The sequence below is a fragment of the Drosophila miranda genome, chromosome 3, assembly GCF_003369915.1.
Source record: "Drosophila miranda strain MSH22 chromosome 3, D.miranda_PacBio2.1, whole genome shotgun sequence".
NCBI lineage: Eukaryota > Metazoa > Arthropoda > Insecta > Diptera > Drosophilidae > Drosophila > Drosophila miranda.
Genome location: NC_046676.1, coordinates 22,502,041 through 22,519,987, shown reverse-complemented (window position 1 = coordinate 22,519,987; position 17,947 = coordinate 22,502,041). Strand labels below are relative to the sequence as shown.

The window sequence follows — 17,947 nt, the reverse complement described above, 5'->3', positions numbered from 1 at the left end:
CTTCACTTCACAACTTCAACACTAGAATAATCAATCTCAGTTCATGCAGCTGTTAATATGCCAGAAAAATATATATGCGTGTATAATTTAGATTCGTTACATTCAAAAAATTAGTATAAAAGATCGATTTGTCTAATACAAGGGGTTTGTTAGCGTTTTTTTTGTTGTTTTTTTTTGTACTTATTTCTTGTGTTATAACACAAGAAAAAATGTCTTTTATAACTGTCATGAACAATTTCAAGTAGCTTAGAATGCGTACAGCTAAGTTGCTTAACGAGCGCAGATAAGGCAAATTTTATAAGTAATTCAAGGCGCTAAAAATCCTTCAACGTCGCTATCGATGATGTTGCGCTCGCTCTATCGACCCTGCTTTTGGTCTCTACGTTTGTGACACTTTGTAAAACACAGATGTAACAGCTCTATGGTTAAGCAGTCCAGCTCCACTATGTGCATTTTAGTTGGGACTAGTTAAGGATTAATTCAACTAGGAATTTCTAAGCATATGTAGTATGTTCTTGTTATGTTTGTGTGTACGAGTATGGGTGTGGTTTACATTTGTGAGTGTTAAGTGTGTTAAGATTAAATACATTTATACCTAGAGAGCATGTATTGCCGGTTGCAATGAGCACTATTTAGCTGCTGTTCTTGACGCCCAAAAAGGCAGAACTATCCCCGCCGATTCCTTCCCCCTGCTGCCCTGCGCCGTCATCACAGGCAGTTGGACTATTTGTCACAGCGGCCATGGCCTCACGGCGCTGACGCTTCATCTCCAGTAATTGCTTCCTCTGGGCTTCTCGTCGCAGTGCTGCCATCGAATTCGCAGCAGCGGATTTCGATCCATTCGCACTCGCGATTTTTGTCGATCCGGCAGTTTTCGCTTTAAAAAGTCCCGTTTTCGTCGATTTTATCGTTTTAGACACCGTCTCCACCGCGGGCGGTTCAGCTGTGGCCTGGAATAACCCATACAAACGGTTATAGTGAATAAGATGCTAATTTTTTAGTACCCACCTTCCAATCATTCATTTTAAGCTGATCAATATCGGCAAAAATGGAATCAACCTGGGTCACCTGCAAATAAACCATGTCCCAGAATCCTTGCAAATCGTCGACTGTTGTGGGGAACGCATCCTCTGGTGAGGGATTCAAATTGTTGTGACATAGGCCTGTAAACCAGAAATAAGCGAAATGAATTGCACACCAAGGAGTAAGTAGCTGTTGATCACGCACCCTCAAATTGTTTCATTTTCTTCGAGGCCAGAAGACGGGCCTTCCCAGAGGCAGCCCGCAGCAATCCAAAGGTGTCCTCTGTGATATCAGGATTATTCTGCGGAAATTTATGTTTCATATTGTTAACAAACGAACAACTCCATTAAATATCAGGTAGGTCTCTTACAGCTAAGGCATCTATGTACTTTTCAGCAAGAGCGGCCAGCGCTAACAGACGATCCTGTTCGCCTTTGAGTATTTTAAGAAAATGATTTCCATCCTTTTCCATTTGGGGGGCTGTAATAATTTTGGTGATCCCAATATACTGCTCAGAATCCAATTGGGCAATTTTTACGGGCTCGTGGTCAACAACATCTATTGGAGCTGGTGCCGACTGTGATTCCTCTGTGGCCAGATTCACCTCTGAGGCACCTAAGGACCGAGGTACACTTCGCTTCGGCGATACCGTGGGTAACTGGGCACGGAACTCATGACTTAGGTGCCTGAATACAGGCAAGTCCACTTCACCGTTTTTGCCTGACAAAGGCTCTATCTTTCTCGGCGATACAGCCTGGGAGCAATTATTGTGCAGCTTTTTCCGAAATTCTCCGTAGTCCTTGCTGGGAGAAAGCTGTTTAAATTTTCGCGCCAACTCCGAGTTTTGCGGGCACTCCACTTCAAGCTGATACTTCGACGTCCACGCTGAAGATGGTGAATTGGCCCGGCCATGCTTCTTGGGGCTGTACAATACTTGGGTCAAAGCATTTGCGCCGTATAGGCGCTCAACACGCGACTTTATGAAGCTGCTAGTTGAGCCATTCGTGCCGCTGCTGCTTCCATTGGCACTGCCATTACATTGGGCGATACCAGAATCTGCTCCATTCTCCGGACCGTGCCCCTTATTATTGTTGCTCGCCTCGACCAGGCTATACTTGCTGGGCGTGCAGGGCTGAGTGATGAGCGGCATGCTATTGAGAACTGGGGCCGCCAGGGAATTATTGCGCTTGCAATACTGCAGACTACTGGTGGAGGGGCGGATGGGCGAGACCTCACGCGACTTATTTATGTCTTGACGAATCTTCGAGTCGTAGGTGGTTAGATTGGAGTATCCGTTGACGCTGCAGGCCAAGTTCAAGTAGCTAGGCTTTTTCTCAGCTGCGGCGGTGGCGGTGACAATGGAAGAGGCTTCAGCGCAAGCATCGATGTCAACATCGACGCCTGCAGCGTTCGGCTCATTGGCGGGTTCGACGCCAACAGGTGACAGCACCATACGCACCAAGCCCGTCCCGGGATCTACAAAGGCGGTCGTAGTGTACTGTAACTGCTGCGGCGATCGCAGAATGCAGCGTTCACGTAAGTTAGCAGTGAACTCGCGTGTTATGTCCTTCACAGAAAGCGGCGTTGGAAAGTTCAGGCTGCCACTGGTATCTGCAATGTGTCATAGAAAGAAGATTCAGAGTTAGTCTCTTTTGGCCAGTCAAGTCGCGAACGAACGCAAGCAAAGAAACATAAAAATACAGCAAAGAACAGGCAGAAGTAGCTGAAACGCAAAACAAAAGGAAAACCAATAAATAAATTCGAGGCAGCATTCAGATTGAGGTTAGGTTCGGCAGCAACCCACATACCATATACCATATACCATATACCTGATATATCGGAAGAGTCCGCATCTACATCGAGTGAACAGCTGCCAATGGAGTCCAAGCTGCGATCCATGGGAACTTTGGCTTTGAGTTATGAAATCTGTGTGCTGTGGGAGCCTTCACAATTCTAAAATTTGTGGGGAATAATATAACAGATTGACTTCCGGAAGCCGGGCTACACAGACCAGGCAAACGCTCGCTATCTTGCTCACAACCAAATTAACGCCCATTTCTAATTTACTGTGCTGTGCACTCGGAACAGCGCTGCGCCCCGAAGAGAAATGCAATTATTTGTGTAATCGTTAAAACAAAGCACAAGCACTTGGTTGGTGTTGGTGGTTGGCCGAGACACAGCACGGGCACCGCGAACGAGGGCGGTGGCAATTATTTGCCATTTATGCAAAGCGGAAACTCGACGGACTACTGATCGTTGCGATCGCTCTTTTTGGGCACCAGACTGCTGCGACAAATGACCGAGCTGTGACTGTGTTGGGGTCTCGAGGGCAACAATATCAAGCTGAAGATCAATGGAAACGACTCTTGGTTTAGCTGCTCTCCAGTTTCGTGCCGTCCATATGCACGTATGGATGTATGCATGCACACATTGTTGCGTTGCTGCCGCGATCGACAGCTTAGAAGATGGGAGCAGCTCTAACGGCACTGTCATCTACAATTCCAGTTCCGCTTTGCTAACTTTTTGCCGTTGCTTCGACACTCCGTTCCGTGTTCTTGTTGTTGGAACTGAACTAATAATTGGCACCGAAAATCAACTCGGCCTCAAACCGACACAGACGCAGACGGAGTAATGTACATACAACGGACATACTCACACAACTATTTATAATCCGGCACAACGGAGAAGACGGGAAAGGCGAACGCAACAGAAAACATGACGATGATGATGTCGCCTGGTATTTGGAGTTTGCAACCAACACAAGGCGACAGAAACAAAAATGAGACAGACGGAGCACTCACACGCAATATGTTCTATTTTAGTCGCTAATATGTATTATAATGACCTTACAAAGCCAACGCAGTGGAAGCTCCTGGTGTAGAAGTCAATTCCCTCCAGTTGAATTTATTGGAAAAATATGGAAAATTGCGGATGAAAACACTTTCGTACAGTGTGACCGCGGATTTGTTAATAAAGTATGCCCGTCCGACCCGAACTTAGCCCACTTGTCCCCCCTCTATTTAAACAGTGTTTCCACTGTGTTTCCTTGAGCTAAATCGCGAAATAAAATATTTTTGTAAATGCTCCTTCCTATCCTTCCTCATTAATTACAAAAACCTCACGATATCTCTCACCTCTTAAAGGTTAATTATTTTCGTGGAGCGTATTTTAATACCCACTGGTCGACAATGGGTTAATTGTTCTCTGGCCATGATCAAGTCATATTCGTCGATTTTGATATTCGATTTGATAATGCAGGCCCCTCAACCTGAACGCAAATTTTCATTCGATTGATGAATTAATTTTCTATAAGATTAGCTACTTATAGAAATCCCTTTTGTTAAATTGTGTCTAAAATAAGGTTTAACAAATAAGGGGAAAGCGCGTAGGAATATAGGGACATTGCTGCAATGAAAAATGCCACCACGAAAAGATCCCACAAAATTTGAGCATATATTTGAGATATATTTATCTAGGACACTGTTAAATATAGCTGGCGCTAAAATTCAACTTACAAAGACGATGAATTTATTTTAAACTCTGATTTGAATTTTCTCCATTAAAATAACTCAACAAAATTGAAATGCAACCGAAATGCATATCACATGAAACCTCCAAACAGTACCGCCATTCTTTAGAAATATATACGCGATATTACCGATTAAGACATTCAATTGGTATTAACATCAAAGAATATCCAGATAATTTTCTACTCCTTTCAATTATGTGTATTTTTCCTCTGAAAAGGTTAGTTGGGGTTGTTTAGGGCCAATCATTTGATCAGGATTTTAATTCGTTTTAATAAATGATAGGAAAAGCCTGATAAAAAGTTAGGAATTCTATCCATATTTCTCTATACAACTTCACTTAAACATAGAAGTTAACCTACTTGCCGGTCGCATTTTGTAACACTATATCAACTACAACTACATTATTCTTGGCCTCTTTGTGTCGCCACCAACGACCCAGTCGATGCTCCTGCCCGACGCCCACATAAAGTTTAGTGCCATCGGCATTAAAGGTAAGGCCATTAATGAAGCCAGTTATGGGTATGCTTTGAATCTGTTGCAACTTGCGGGCATTTGGATTCGTTTGCCAGAGTTTCACAAAGCCATCAAAGGAGCCTGAATATGATAGAGAACGTAAGAGAAGGCGGAAATAGAAATTAAAGAATCTATCCAACCTGTTGCCACTAAATCCGTATTGACCACCACAGCAATTGCTGTTATCCAGTTGGCGACGCCGTTTTCTCCTACACCATGGGCCAGCTGTGTGGTGCAAATGGGTTTCTTCTTTAGGGCGCTCCACAAACTGATAGCACTGCAAATGTTACGAAATTTTAGTATCTATCAGTGCGCGATATTTACGCTATATTTTACCCATCCACACCACCTGACACAAAGTGTTCATCGTTCATTAACTTGACACACTCAATGCTGTCCTTGTGTCCATTGTAGATCAGCTGCGATTCTTCTGTAATCTTCCAAATGCGCAAGGAACAATCTGAACCGCCTGCGGTAATGGCTCGCTCTCGACTCAGGGCATCTATGCTGGTGACTCCTGTTTGATGACCAAATCTGGAGATAAAACGGTTCAAAAAATGTTTGCATGTTTACACTGTTTTAAACTTACAAACTCTCCACATAGGCCATCTCGTCCAGCGACCAAATCTTCACAGAACGATCCTTAGCTGCGGAGTACAAGTCGTGCGTTCCTTTTCGAAAGACCAGGCCTGCAACGCAATCTCTGTGACCCTTCAGTGTCTTTACATGCTTCATCGTTTGTGGGCACCAGATTTGTATATGAGGACCGCCCTCGGCCAGAGCCATGTACTTCATGTCCGTGGACAGGCAGATGGCTATGACATGGGAGCGTCTCTTCTTGCCAGTTTCGGGCTCTTCTCGGTGTGGCAAAACATCGCATTTGTCCAAGACCTTTCCATTCTGCGTGGACCATTTCAGGACGAACTGAGACTTGGCTCCCGCATAGAGGAATTTGCCGTCTGGACTGAGAGCCAGTGCACAGATTGGCATGTGGTGGAGCTTGTGTTTGAGAACACTTGTCACTTCATTGGTTTTCAGGTTGCCGGCAATGTTCCGTCGCAGTTTACCCACGCTATCCAAGTAGTCAGTCTGTAGGCGCTGCTCAACACTCTGGCCCAGCTCCCGATCTTCGGCACGCTCCGACTCCTGCTTCTCAATCTCCGATAGATACTGCTTAGCCAGACGCAGACGTTTGTCTTGTGCAGTCTCCTCCTCGCCCTCGTCGGAAGAGAAGGCTAAAGTGTTGTGGCCTCCGTCTCCCAGGTCACTGTTGTACTCCTCATCATCACTTTCAATTTCCTCATCCTTTTCCTTGGGACGGCGTTGCTTCTTCGGCACTGGCCCTTCTGCACGGGCATTCTGGAAACCCGATTTCCCCGATTTCGCTGCTGTTTTGACGCCCTTACCTTTTGTTGCTGCGGGATTCTTTTTCAAACATTACAGGTACGTTTCTTTTTGGGCGGCTTCTGTCTTACCTTCCGTTTTTTGTTGGCCTTGGCGCCTGCTTTGAGAAAAAAGGACGATGACATCTTGATAACTGACCAGTGCTTGGGCTTTAATTCAATATATTTATTATAAAAACTTAGTTTAAAAGCCGAAATAGGCCCACGTGCATACTTTAAAGCGGTATGGATTTTTTAGTACATAGAAACAGCTGTTTCAAAAGTGGCCATTTCTGAGGTCAGGCAACACTGGTTTTGGCGCGCACTTAAACATAAGTGGCACTATGTACATATATACATTCGCAAGTAATTTTAACTGCAATTAATTGAAAATTTCAAATAACACTTTTATTTATGATTAAATTGAAATGCTTTATTCAGAATATTTTATGGATATAATTTAAATATGGGTAACAATAACTATACGATTGAAAAGTTATCAAGTAATTTGGTTAATTCAGTTTTTCTATTTATTCCTTCAATTTAGCATATACAAAACATTAGCAATGATAGAAAAGCATGTGGATGTGACGCTTGTAGGGTATTGTAATTCGTTTTCCTGTGTTATAAAATTATCACAAAGTATGTTATTCAGTTGTAATTGTTTTTTATTAAATTTGGCCGTTGTTTTTTCCGAAATAACTGATGATGACGAATGTGTATGGGCTAGAGCTCCTGGTGGGAAGGAGAGCTCGGCCCCTAGTGCGTAATGGGTACCTACAAAGAACAAAGAACGCTCCGCGATGGAGAACGTTTCCATAATTTTCTAAAACTAAGTAACGTGTAAAAATAATTGCAAAAAAATTAAATAGGAATATCTGTGTTCACGCGTTACATGATCGAGCAGAGACCCGATGTTTCGGTGCCATTCTGGACCTTTTTCGTTCGTTTGAGCGTCACATTCCGCAACGCTGGCTTCAGTTCAACCACCGGCTCCGGATCGGCATCGACAGCAGGCGGGGGTGTGGCTGGTTTCTGGGCAACGGCAGAAGATGATCCCGCTCCAACAACCGCCGAGACTGTCGCCGAAGTTGGTGCCGTTGTGGTCGCGATTGAGTTGCTGTTGCGGCTGTTGGTGCCGTAGCTGCTGCCAATGACCGAGATGGAACTGATATTGGCTGGAGCACTGGTTGCAATCTTGGGGACGAATGTGTTACCGCCGCACAGAACTGGAATGGTGGAAATGGTTTGAATTGCGTTCACCTGCTGCGAGGTCTCCATAGAACTGCAGTTTCCGGATCCGCCTATGACACTGATGGCCGAGACTTGCGTATCCGCTGCCGATCCCATCGTTGCTGCTGCCGGCGTCGATGTGGCGGCCATTGATGAGCCGTTGGAGGCACTATTACTTGCTATACTACTTGTATTCTTAGTAATATTTATTTTGATTCTATTAACTAAGTTAGTCAAAGGTAACGCCGGTGCCGGTCCTGCTGCGCTCAGGTTATGCGTCGACTCCTGCGGCTCTCCATTCAGTTCTGTTTCCGCGTTGGCCACCGTCGCCACCGTGTCCGCGGCCTCCAGCTCATCGTCGTTGGCTGGAAGAGTGAGCGAGGCCACCGAAGCTGGTCGCTCTATAGTAGCCGGCGAGGGCGAGGATCCAATCGTTTGGGTTTGTGTTTCTGACATGATACCAAAAGTATGAGCAACGCGTTGAATAACTGTTGTCTGGACACACTTACCGCTGCTGTTGATGGATATCTCATCCTCGGGCAACGGCAGCAGTGGCACTACCGTGCCCACATCTTCGAAGCCATCGTCTTCGTCCTCATCGTACTCGTCCTTGGGCTCCTCTTTGATCTTTACATTTAGCAGGGCCAACCGCGTCTCATCATCCATCTCCTTCTCCACATACGTGTCCAGATCGGTGAAGGGAATGTTTGGCTCTTGGATCTCCACATCAGACTCGTTGGCTGATTCATTCTGTGGCTGCTGGCTGCTTTTCTGCTTCTCCCCATCATGCTCGCAGCCAGAGCTGGGTTCCACCTTGTCCTCCGTTTCGTTGCCCATTTCGGCGCGCGTCACATTGGCGGGGACATACTCATCTTCATCGTCGTCGACAATTTCAGTGACGCTGGGCTCTTCGTTGGGCAACACAATTACATCATCGTCATCATCATCGAACAGGTTCGGCGCACGCTTAGCGGCGTCTGTTCACCAAAAAGAGAAGAAAGACCATGAACTCAAGAACCCAAGAAGAAAAGCACAGCAGAAATCTCATGCAACTTACCATCTTCCTTACCCCCATCCTCCAGCTTAAGTAACGTGTCCATTGCGTTGTCATCGGTGTTGTTCATGTCCACATCTTTGGAGTCTTTTTGCTCTGCGGGCGGGTTCAACGAAGTCTTGTAGTCCTCATAGCACAATGGATGGTAGATCTTATCCTCGACGCGAATGGCACTGCGCAAGTGCCATTCCTCCAGCTCCTCGTTGTAGAACTGCTCGAACTTCTCGTGGCACATGTCGCAGGAACGGTCCACATCATCGTTACCGGCTGCGCAGGTGGGCACAGGCGAGTCCAGCGATCGTTGCTGGGAGAGATCATCGATTGCATCGGGGCCGCCTGGCTGGCCCTGCGTATCCAGGAAATTCTTCTCCCGCTCTTCCACATCCTCGATCTCTTCGTACTGCCGCCAGTCATTCAGGTCATAGTACCAGCGCCTGGAGGTGGCCTTGCGGGTCGAGTCACGCTCGCGTCGGTTCTGACGGAAGTGCCAGTCTAGATGCTGACTGTACTTAATGGTCTGCTCTGGCGGGAAACGCACACCACAGCTGCTGCACTGCATGCCCAGGTAGAGCGTGGCCACCACCGCCGACTGCCGGGTCTTAATAGTCTCTGGCCTCTGTAGGTTGATGCGTTTGATGGGCTCCGTTGGCGGCGAAACGTACACCGGTGGGGCGGCTGTGGCTTGGGCATCAGCTGGAGCGGCAGCTGCGGGCGCTTCTTTGGTTGAGGTTGATTCGCCAGACGATATCCCCGGAATAGAGGTTCCACCAATTATTCCAGACGAGACGAGCTTTTGGAACAAATCATTGATATTCAGATTGCCAAGAGCATTGGATGCAGCTGGCAGGGATACGGCTGGTACATGTGCTGCTGCCGCTGGCTGCTGCTCCACTACGGGCAGGGGCTGGACAATCATCGGTGGGGGCTGGGGTGGCTCTGCCGGAGCTTCTGTCTTAATGTAGACCATATCAGCCACGTGCGTCTTGCCGGCCACAACGCCCTTTGGCAGGGTTCCGAATCGGATAAAGCAGCTGCGTCCGCCATTCAGCTTCATGCCCTTGGGCAGGCCGCCATATTCGATCTTCTGGAGCTGGCCATCGAGGAGAGCATATTGGAAGCTGTCCACAAACTGTATCGAATGCTGCTCGGCTCCCATCTGGAAGGTCTGCTGTCTGGCATCCAGGAAGAGTGGAACAATCGTGTGGGCATCCACAATCATGTTTATTTTGCCAACCACCAGGTCACGACGCACTCGGCCAATGTCCACATTGGGCGGAGGACCCTCCGCCTTGAGTACGTGCAGGCTGTTGCCAATGGGCAGGGAGACTGGCGGTCCACCAAAGTAGATCTCATACCAATGATCGTCGATATAGAGCTCGCGGGAGGGAAACCCAAAGCGGATGCGATGTAGGGCCCCATCTAGATGGAACGGCTTGTAGTCATCGTTGAAGCTCAGCGGCAGAGGCTCATTGTGATCGATCAGGATCACGCGCTGGCCATGCTGGAAGCCAATCTCGTGCGGCTCGTCGCCATCCATAAATATGATGGCCACCTGGTTGTAGAAGCGAATCTCTTTGGATCCGCCATCGATGGCGATGCTGCGCACCACATCCGCCATGGGGTTGTCCAGCGAATTGATGGCCTTGGTCATTGTTACGGGCGGAACTGGTGGCAGACCCATCATCGAGGGCGGCTGTGGTGGTGGCGGGACGATCGTTTGTGGCATCACAATCGCAGGCGGCTGTTGCCAGGGCATTCCCCGGAACCCGGGTGGTACGACAGGAAGCGAACCCCCCGCTCCTCCAGCTCCACATCTCTTATTATTGTTATTGCTGTTGTTGTTGTTGTTATTGACATTGGCCAACTGCCAGGCGGCCCTTTGAGCAGCCGCAGGATCCACCTGTTCGCCCCATTTGCTGGGCTTTCGTCTCTTGTTCTCTCTCTTGGACTTCTCCCGTTTATTTTGCGTCGGCTTTTCGGTGGACGTCGATCCCTGTATTGGCTGATCCTCATATCTAGGGGAGCCGTCGCTGCGTGGCGAGCCAGAGGAATGATTCTCGTTGCTCTTGAGCTTGGGTATCCGCTTGCGCAGAACAGCATCTCGGGCTGCATTACGCTCCACTTCCGCACCATCAGGTCGGCGACGGGACTCCTTCATCTTGCTGTTCTCGTTAATGGCCACAACCTTCTGGACCAGGTCCTTGTACTGCTCTTGGTTCATATTGTGGTTCTCGTACATCTCCTGAGCCTGGCTGAGGATCGTGCGCATCTTCTCGTCGTGCGCCTCCTGCGAATCATCGTTGGCCTTCAGCTCGGCCAGCTGCTTGAGACGCTGCACCACAGACTGATCTCTGACTTTGTCTGGAGGGATGAGAGATTCATTAGTTCATTAGTTGGCTGTTGTTGTTGGTGGTGTGATGTCTACTTACCGGACTTACCGGATAGCTTGTTGTGGAGACGCGCAGACTTGGCCAGCTTGGCGCGCAGCTCCTCGAGTGATGGCCTCTTGAGCTGCGAATTTGTTTTGGATTGTGGCTACAGAAAACAACAAAATAAAAGGCAATGTAAAATGGTTTCAGAAAACTAAACGGAGCTCCGTCTCGAAATGTACCTTTTCCACATCACAGTTGTCCATTGAGTCGTCTTCCACCACGATGACTGCATTGGCACTTCCAGGCTTTACCACAGCGGGAATCTCGCGACGCAGATCAACATCCTCGCTGCCGAAGAGACTAAGGGGTATATGGGAGTTATTGATGAGCTGCCACGGTTAACCAAGTACTTCTAGAATATCAGATCACTCACGCGTCCAGTTTAGTTGATTTGCTGCGTTTCTGCTGCGGTGGCTGCTCATCCTCGTCGATCTCTAAGGGTAGCGAATCTGCGGAGCGCTTCTCCCCAGTGATGCCTTGTACCTGCAGCAGTTTGTTGATGGATTGCTGCAGTACCTCCGATACATTACCCTGCGGCGAGCTCTGATTGACTAGTGGTGCGGATGCGGCGGCTAATGCAGATGCTGATGCTGATGTTGATGGGCTTATCAGTAATGCTGTTGATAGATTCGCTGTAGATTTATCTAATTTATTAAACTGTTTTTGTATTTTGAACGACACTTTTGCGGGCAATTTTGAAGAAGACGTAGTACTAGTAGATGATGGCGATGATGCGTTGGAGGCGCTACTAGCAATTTTTGTTGTGCTGCTGATGCTGTTGTTGTTGGATGTGAATGTTGTTGTGGTCGTGTTGGTGGTGCTTCTGCTGTTGCTCTGGTCGAGTGGTTTGGTTTTGGCTATGGCGAATGCTGGCGGAGGCGGCGTCTGGGGCCGCCTCAAGTCAATGTCCATACTGGATGCCACCATAATCGGTGGACTTGAAGCTGCAGGAGCTGGAGGGCCTGGTTCAAGTATTTGAAATGTATCTAGAAAATTGATTTTGCTTTTGGGCACACATTTTTGTTCTTACGGAGAGGGGAGAGTGAGATGGAAGCAAGAGAACGACCAAAGTAAAATGGAAATAAAAGCAGAAGATGTGCTAAGCAAATTAAATCTGGGCGAGCACCAAATATGAGAAAATCATAATGAAAAAATCATACAGAGAAGAGGGGACCAGGCCCAGGCCTTGGCCTTCAATCACCATCAGGCACAACAGCCAGGCTAGTGTCGAATTAGTGAGAAATTTAATTAAATAATGCAACAAAATCGTGGAGTGCAAGTGCAGTTCCACGGGGCTGGGGGCTCCGTTTGTGGAAGCAATGAGGCGCAATGTTAGGTTAGACTATTAAAAAAAATCATAATAGGCGGGATTCAAATAGTATAAATACTAGGGGGAGGGAAGGTAAAGGGGAAAAGTGCCGTTCTACTAATACAAAAATAAGATAGATGTACAAATAGTAGAAATACAAAATACAACTAGCTGCTCTGCTGGCTGGCTCGCAAATACAATACATACATAAGCCAACTACAAAATTACGCTTCAAACAATTATAAAATAAATATGATATGTAATATAAGTATGTAAGTAGGTCTCGCTTGTCGATACTCCAGTGTTTATATATTAGTATTTTATGTTCGCTTTGGATTTACACGGGTTGTGTTCACAACAAATTAAAACTGCAGTCTTTATTTTATTTTAGTTTCTCTTTCATCTAAATCAATCAATGTTTTATCAATAGGCGGTTTAAGTACAAAAATTACTTGACAGCTATCATTATTTGTTTTCTTTTGTTCTTTTTTGTTCTGTTTTTTTTTTTTGCTCGTTTCAATTTAGTTTTGTGCTTTTTTTGGTTTCGTATAAATAAACTACAAATCACAACAAAAGGCGGCACCCTGGCTTCGTTTTGCATCAATTAAAACAACTGGGAATGCAAAAGGTTTTCAAACACATTTTATTTACACTTTAGTTTACGATTTGATTTGATTTTCAAAAGGTTTTGGTTTTGTTTTTGCTAGGGTTCTTTTTTGATAGCACTCTTAATTATTAAAAAAAAATTCCATAAATATACTAAGTGAGATCATATGTGGGCAGGCTGCGTTCGTTCTATTCCCCACCAAAAAAAATGGACCAGAAAACAACGAAGGAACGAAGGAGCCGAACAAGTTCGAGTATGCTCGTGTAGAGGAAGATTTGAACAAAATTATGAAGGGATGCGCACTGTAACGATCCTCTATTCAGAACGAAGGGCAGACGAGGACACGACCAAGGAAAGTTCATCTCGTTTAACCTGTCATTTTCTTGGATAAATCCACAAGATCTCTACTCCAATATAATTCGTTTAACGTTTAACTTTTGCTATTTCCTGGGAAGATTACTTTTACTCTAGATCAGTGGTGTGCACCTGGACCTAGATATTCCACAGACTTTGGAACTTTGCCCGAAAAGCGGAAACCAAATAAGACACACGGTGTACATTCTACGTGTAGCTGCAGCTCTAGATAAATTAGCAAGATCTTAAATTCAAAATAATGCTATAATCTTTCAAATAAATGACTAGCTAAAACGTGATGAACTTTCCGTCTTGAGGTATCGTCTTTAGGATGAATATCACAATTTATCACAGCTTTCACAGCTTGGGTTGCGGGAGGAAGGTAGACAGGTAGAGCAAAAAACCTTACGATGGGTCAACAACACACGCCCACAAGAGCCCGCCATTCCACCTGCCTAAGCCAGAGAGTGCCGCCAATTTGGTTTGTAATTTCAGCTTTCTCAACTACTTTGCCCGTACGGCCATGAGCTTCGAGGTCGACTTGCTTGTTGGCTAACAAATGTGAGATTATAATTAAAAGTTGTTTCTTACGTTTCTCTAAATCATTCGTGCTGATTGTCATTTTTGCTGCTACTGCCGCTGCTAATGCTGAGGCTGAGGATGATGCTGATGCTGATGCTGCCACTTGAGATAGGGATTCTGGAGCTGCTGTTTTCTGTTCGGGAGACTTTCCACCACCGCTGCGCAGGTCAACGTCCATGAAGATGGGCGAGCGACTGCGTGATCGGGTCGAGGACGACTTTCCGCGCATGGACGATGACGATTTGTGTGCAGCATTACGCTTAGATTTTAATGGCGAGGTGGTTGGAGAGGTGCTTTTACGCTTCAAATTTGACGGTGATCCATTTCGGTCATGTCGGTCGGAATGCTCCTTTGCCGATGGTTTAGATGAGCGTTTGGCAGGCGATAGTGTCGAGGAGCTACTGCTAGCGCCACCTCCACTTTTGTGTCGTGCATCAGATCCCGATGAAGATGTTGAGCTCTTGGATTCGCTGCGCTTGCGATTCGATGAGCTGTTTGGATGGGAGCTGCTGCCATTGTTGCTCTTGGTGGAGCGACTGCTGTTGCGTACCGGTGACTTGCTGCGCGATCGACTAGATTTATGCGAAGATGAGGAGGATTTTCCCTCCAGACGGGGATCAGAGGATCGCGAGGGAGCCGCCTCCACTTGAGATTGCATTTGCCGCGCCAAACGTGGATCCCGCTGACGCACAGAGTTCAGTAGAGCCGGATTGACTGGATTAACCCTTGACTTCGCGGAAAAGGGCTGTGTGGGGAAAAACCATGTTAGCTTTGATCAATGTTAATCCTCTATGCCTTTTGGATTACCTGTTGGGCAGCTGGCGTGTTTGGTATCCCAGGATTCCCAGCGTTTCGAGAATTTCGAACGACTGGTTCCATAATAGGTGGACGAAGAGCAGCAACAGAAGCGGGTGGCGCTGGCATAGCGACATTGGGTGCGACAGCAATAGCATCCGTCGCCTGGTTCAGCTGACGCTCTTGCTCCTCTAAATGCTTCTTGGTTTGCTCTAGCTCAAGCTCCAGTTTGCGTTTCTTGAGCTCCAGAAGCTCGCGGGTCTTAGCCTGGAGTATCTCCTCCATGTCGCTGGGCAGTGTGGAGTTAACCGGCATCCCAGGAACCAAACCCTGTGCGAGAGTACCAAGAAGGAACAACGTTAGCCAGTCTATTTGCGATGAGGAGAGACAATTGCCAGCAGACTGCTTACCGTTTTGAGAAAGTCCGGATTAACATGAATGGCGGGATTAACATGTATTTTGTTGGTGGGGTTCTTGGCCGTAATGGGCCAGTTATTATCAAGACGCTTCACCTTTACGTCTAGGGCATACATTTTGGAAGGTGGGAACACCTCGTTCCAGGTCTGTCGCAGGGCATACATCCGTTCGCGGACCTTCTCCAGCAACTGCGACTGGGAATGCTGCACCTAAAAGGTGAAGTTGGTTAATGCCAGCGAAAGGTAAACACTTAAGTGAGATGGATGACTTACCGATTCAAACGCGTTGAGGAATATGTTCACTATACATTGTGCGAACAACTGCACGTAGCTGCTTCTCACATTCTTAATTATCGAATCAATTAAATATAGTATGGGCAATTTAAACTCGGGCGGCACCTGTTTAAAGTTTGGTAAAATAGGTAAGAATATAGAACAATAAGTTTCTACAGAACGTCGCTAGCAGTCAGTCAGACAGAGGGGCAAAGAGAGAGTAAGAGAGAAGTGGGGGACCGACAGACGGACAGACAGACCATACATCAAATATCTTCCATCGGCGACATCATCAACGGCAGCGGCGGCATCTGGGCACAAGTTAAATCTGCACAAAGCCAGACAAAGGGAAGGATCTGTACAATCCAGTATGAGACTCGTAGAACAGGGGACTGAACAATCTCTAGGTATCCGAGCGAGCGGCTGATGAATTTTTGTGTTATTTTTTTACCAATGCGATTACATGGGTTCGAGCAAATGAATTTGTTACGACTGTTTGTATGTCCTTTTCCCCCGGTGTTTGGTGAGAGATGTGTTTGGAAAATGTTCTTTTTCTACACGTTTATGATTCAAAGTAGATTTTCTTTAGGATTAGATACGAACATAAGCAAGGTACTACAGGGCTGAAGTATTTCCGTTTAGCGTCTGGTTTACTTTTACCGAAGAGTGCGTTTTCTTCATTTCGCAATAACATGGAAATGGAATTTTTCTTTCATGGAATATTTTAGAAGCAGTAAACGTTTTTGTATAAAATAAAAGACAACTTGATGACGATTGTTTAAGTATTTTCTGTTTTTATTGTATTTTTCAGTTTACTTGATGTTTTTTTTTGTTTTTTGTTTCTTTTGTTGTTTTGTAAGCTTTTAACTCTGCGATCAAAAGTTGAAAGAAAGTAAAATAGAAGAGGAAATCAAACTTCTTACCTTTGTAGAGGATAAAATCAGTCGCGGCTTAAAACCCAAATTATGTGATAAATATTAAGATATAGAACCTAACTAGGGCTATAGGGGATCTGATATGCCTATTTCCAAACGACACCAACGAAAGCCCAGAGAAAATCATCACATTTCAAAATATACAAAAGGAGGCTGCTGTCCTTCGTTGGATCCCTTTGGAAAAAGACAAACAGATCAAGAGGGTTTATAGAGAGAGAGAGAGAGAAAGAGTAACCAAAGTTCCTATCACATATCGAAATGGAGATTCACTGTTCTCGTCACAGCCAGCTGCCGAGTACGACGACGGGGGCTTACTAGTCACTGTTTGGTGTGATTTGGTTGGGTGTCTTGGTTGAAATAAATATGCGTGTTATGTTAACCTGGCTGATGTAGTACTCCACCACGCGGACTATGACGTGGGCATAGTTAATGTTCTCCTCCGCCAGCATTGTGAGCATGTTGATGAGCGGTTTGCTATTGCAGTTCAAGTCCTGTAGACTCGACAGATACTCCTCACCAATACGTCGCTCATCATCGCGGTATGACTGAAATAATTGATCCATCTTTGCCCTTCCTTCCTAGGTGGCAATCCTCTACTGGGTTATTGATCAAATTTATGTTTAGAAGAAACACGCAGTTGTTAGGGAGAACGCTACAAGGGAGAAAGACAAATTTTTATTAGTACCAGCCAGGCAACAGTACTCAATTTGCTAGGCAACAGCATTTAATTTATTTTAACAAATATGCGAATTTTTCTAAAACGATAAGGGACGGGGAGTGAGGTTCATGGTGCAGCGGCAAGGTAAACAATCACGCGCGTCTGAAAACAAACCACAAATACACCCACATATGTGCCAACAAAATTCAATATGGCGTCCATCAGACACATTGCCTCGAAGGCTGCAATTTGCAAATTGCATCCTGCCAACGTTTGAGGAATATTTTATCACCCAAACTTCTTTTCACTTTATTGTCTTGACGTTCAGCACAGCAGTTTTTAATAGTTTTGCACACAGCGTTTATGTTTATGTGTCTTTTCGAAAAATTTTCGCAGACAAAGCCACGTTTATATTACCAACACATGCACACGCGTTTTTCACAGTTTTCAAACCGAGTTTTAATGCTTATAGCGTTTACATAGACATACCTTTTGTTATTAATACATTTGTACAATCAGTTAAAGACACTTTCGTGAACTGAAAATAAAATTAAATCACTTCAAAATAACAAAACTAATCTTTGAAAACTCTCACGTAACAAACTGCGATGTATTTTTTTGATGAGTGTGTGTCATACAGTGTGACCGCGGATTTATCTTTAAAATATACCGTCCGACCCTCAGAAATATACCGAAACATACCGCCTCATTTTCAAAATATACCGTAAATATACTTACGAATTCAAGTTATATTTTACATATTCCTCGTTTTTGATATTCCGTCGAATATTACTAGCTTTATAGAACATTTAGCTTTTTAGAACATTTACCATCATAATTTTATACGATTG

General features: G+C 45.6%; 3 protein-coding genes across 13 annotated transcripts; all 3 read right to left on the bottom strand.

The window, feature by feature from the left end:
• Positions 1-34: 34 nt before the first annotated feature.
• LOC117188508 (disks large-associated protein 4-like) lies at positions 35-3,992 on the bottom strand. 5 transcript variants are annotated; one of them, XM_033392496.1, is made up of 5 exons: positions 3,869-3,992; positions 1,394-2,634; positions 1,228-1,324; positions 1,009-1,163; positions 35-950 (listed from the first exon to the last, which is right to left on the bottom strand). In XM_033392496.1, the coding sequence occupies exons 2-5, from the start codon at positions 2,474-2,476 to the stop codon at positions 633-635; spliced, it is 1,653 nt and encodes a 550-aa protein (XP_033248387.1). In that variant the 5' UTR covers positions 2,477-2,634; positions 3,869-3,992; the 3' UTR covers positions 35-632. The 5 variants fall into 5 exon arrangements, with proteins under 5 accessions (XP_033248387.1, XP_033248388.1, XP_033248389.1 ...); XM_033392497.1 differs by having other exon boundaries at positions 3,874-3,992; XM_033392498.1 differs by lacking the exon at positions 3,869-3,992 and adding an exon at positions 3,680-3,807.
• Positions 3,993-4,528: 536 nt separating this feature from the next.
• LOC108160544 (U3 small nucleolar RNA-interacting protein 2) lies at positions 4,529-6,702 on the bottom strand. The gene is made up of 5 exons (XM_017294607.2): positions 6,542-6,702; positions 5,656-6,491; positions 5,403-5,600; positions 5,207-5,343; positions 4,529-5,147 (listed from the first exon to the last, which is right to left on the bottom strand). Exons 1-5 carry the CDS (start codon positions 6,593-6,595, stop codon positions 4,909-4,911), a joined length of 1,464 nt encoding a protein of 487 aa, XP_017150096.1. The 5' UTR covers positions 6,596-6,702; the 3' UTR covers positions 4,529-4,908.
• A 250-nt stretch (positions 6,703-6,952) lies between these two features.
• On the bottom strand, positions 6,953-17,747 carry LOC108159343. Of its 7 annotated transcripts, XM_017292542.2 has the most exons (13): positions 17,692-17,747; positions 17,586-17,634; positions 16,819-17,090; positions 15,504-15,629; positions 15,225-15,440; positions 14,827-15,144; positions 14,029-14,764; positions 11,541-12,153; positions 11,347-11,467; positions 11,165-11,270; positions 8,739-11,096; positions 8,191-8,658; positions 6,953-8,130 (listed from the first exon to the last, which is right to left on the bottom strand). In XM_017292542.2, the coding sequence occupies exons 3-13, from the start codon at positions 16,999-17,001 to the stop codon at positions 7,340-7,342; spliced, it is 6,036 nt and encodes a 2,011-aa protein (XP_017148031.1). In that variant the 5' UTR covers positions 17,002-17,090; positions 17,586-17,634; positions 17,692-17,747; the 3' UTR covers positions 6,953-7,339. The 7 variants fall into 7 exon arrangements, with proteins under 7 accessions (XP_017148031.1, XP_017148033.1, XP_017148032.1 ...); XM_017292544.2 differs by having other exon boundaries at positions 8,751-11,096; positions 17,586-17,736; XM_017292543.2 differs by having other exon boundaries at positions 11,174-11,270; positions 17,586-17,736.
• Between the last annotated feature and the right edge of the window lie 200 nt (positions 17,748-17,947).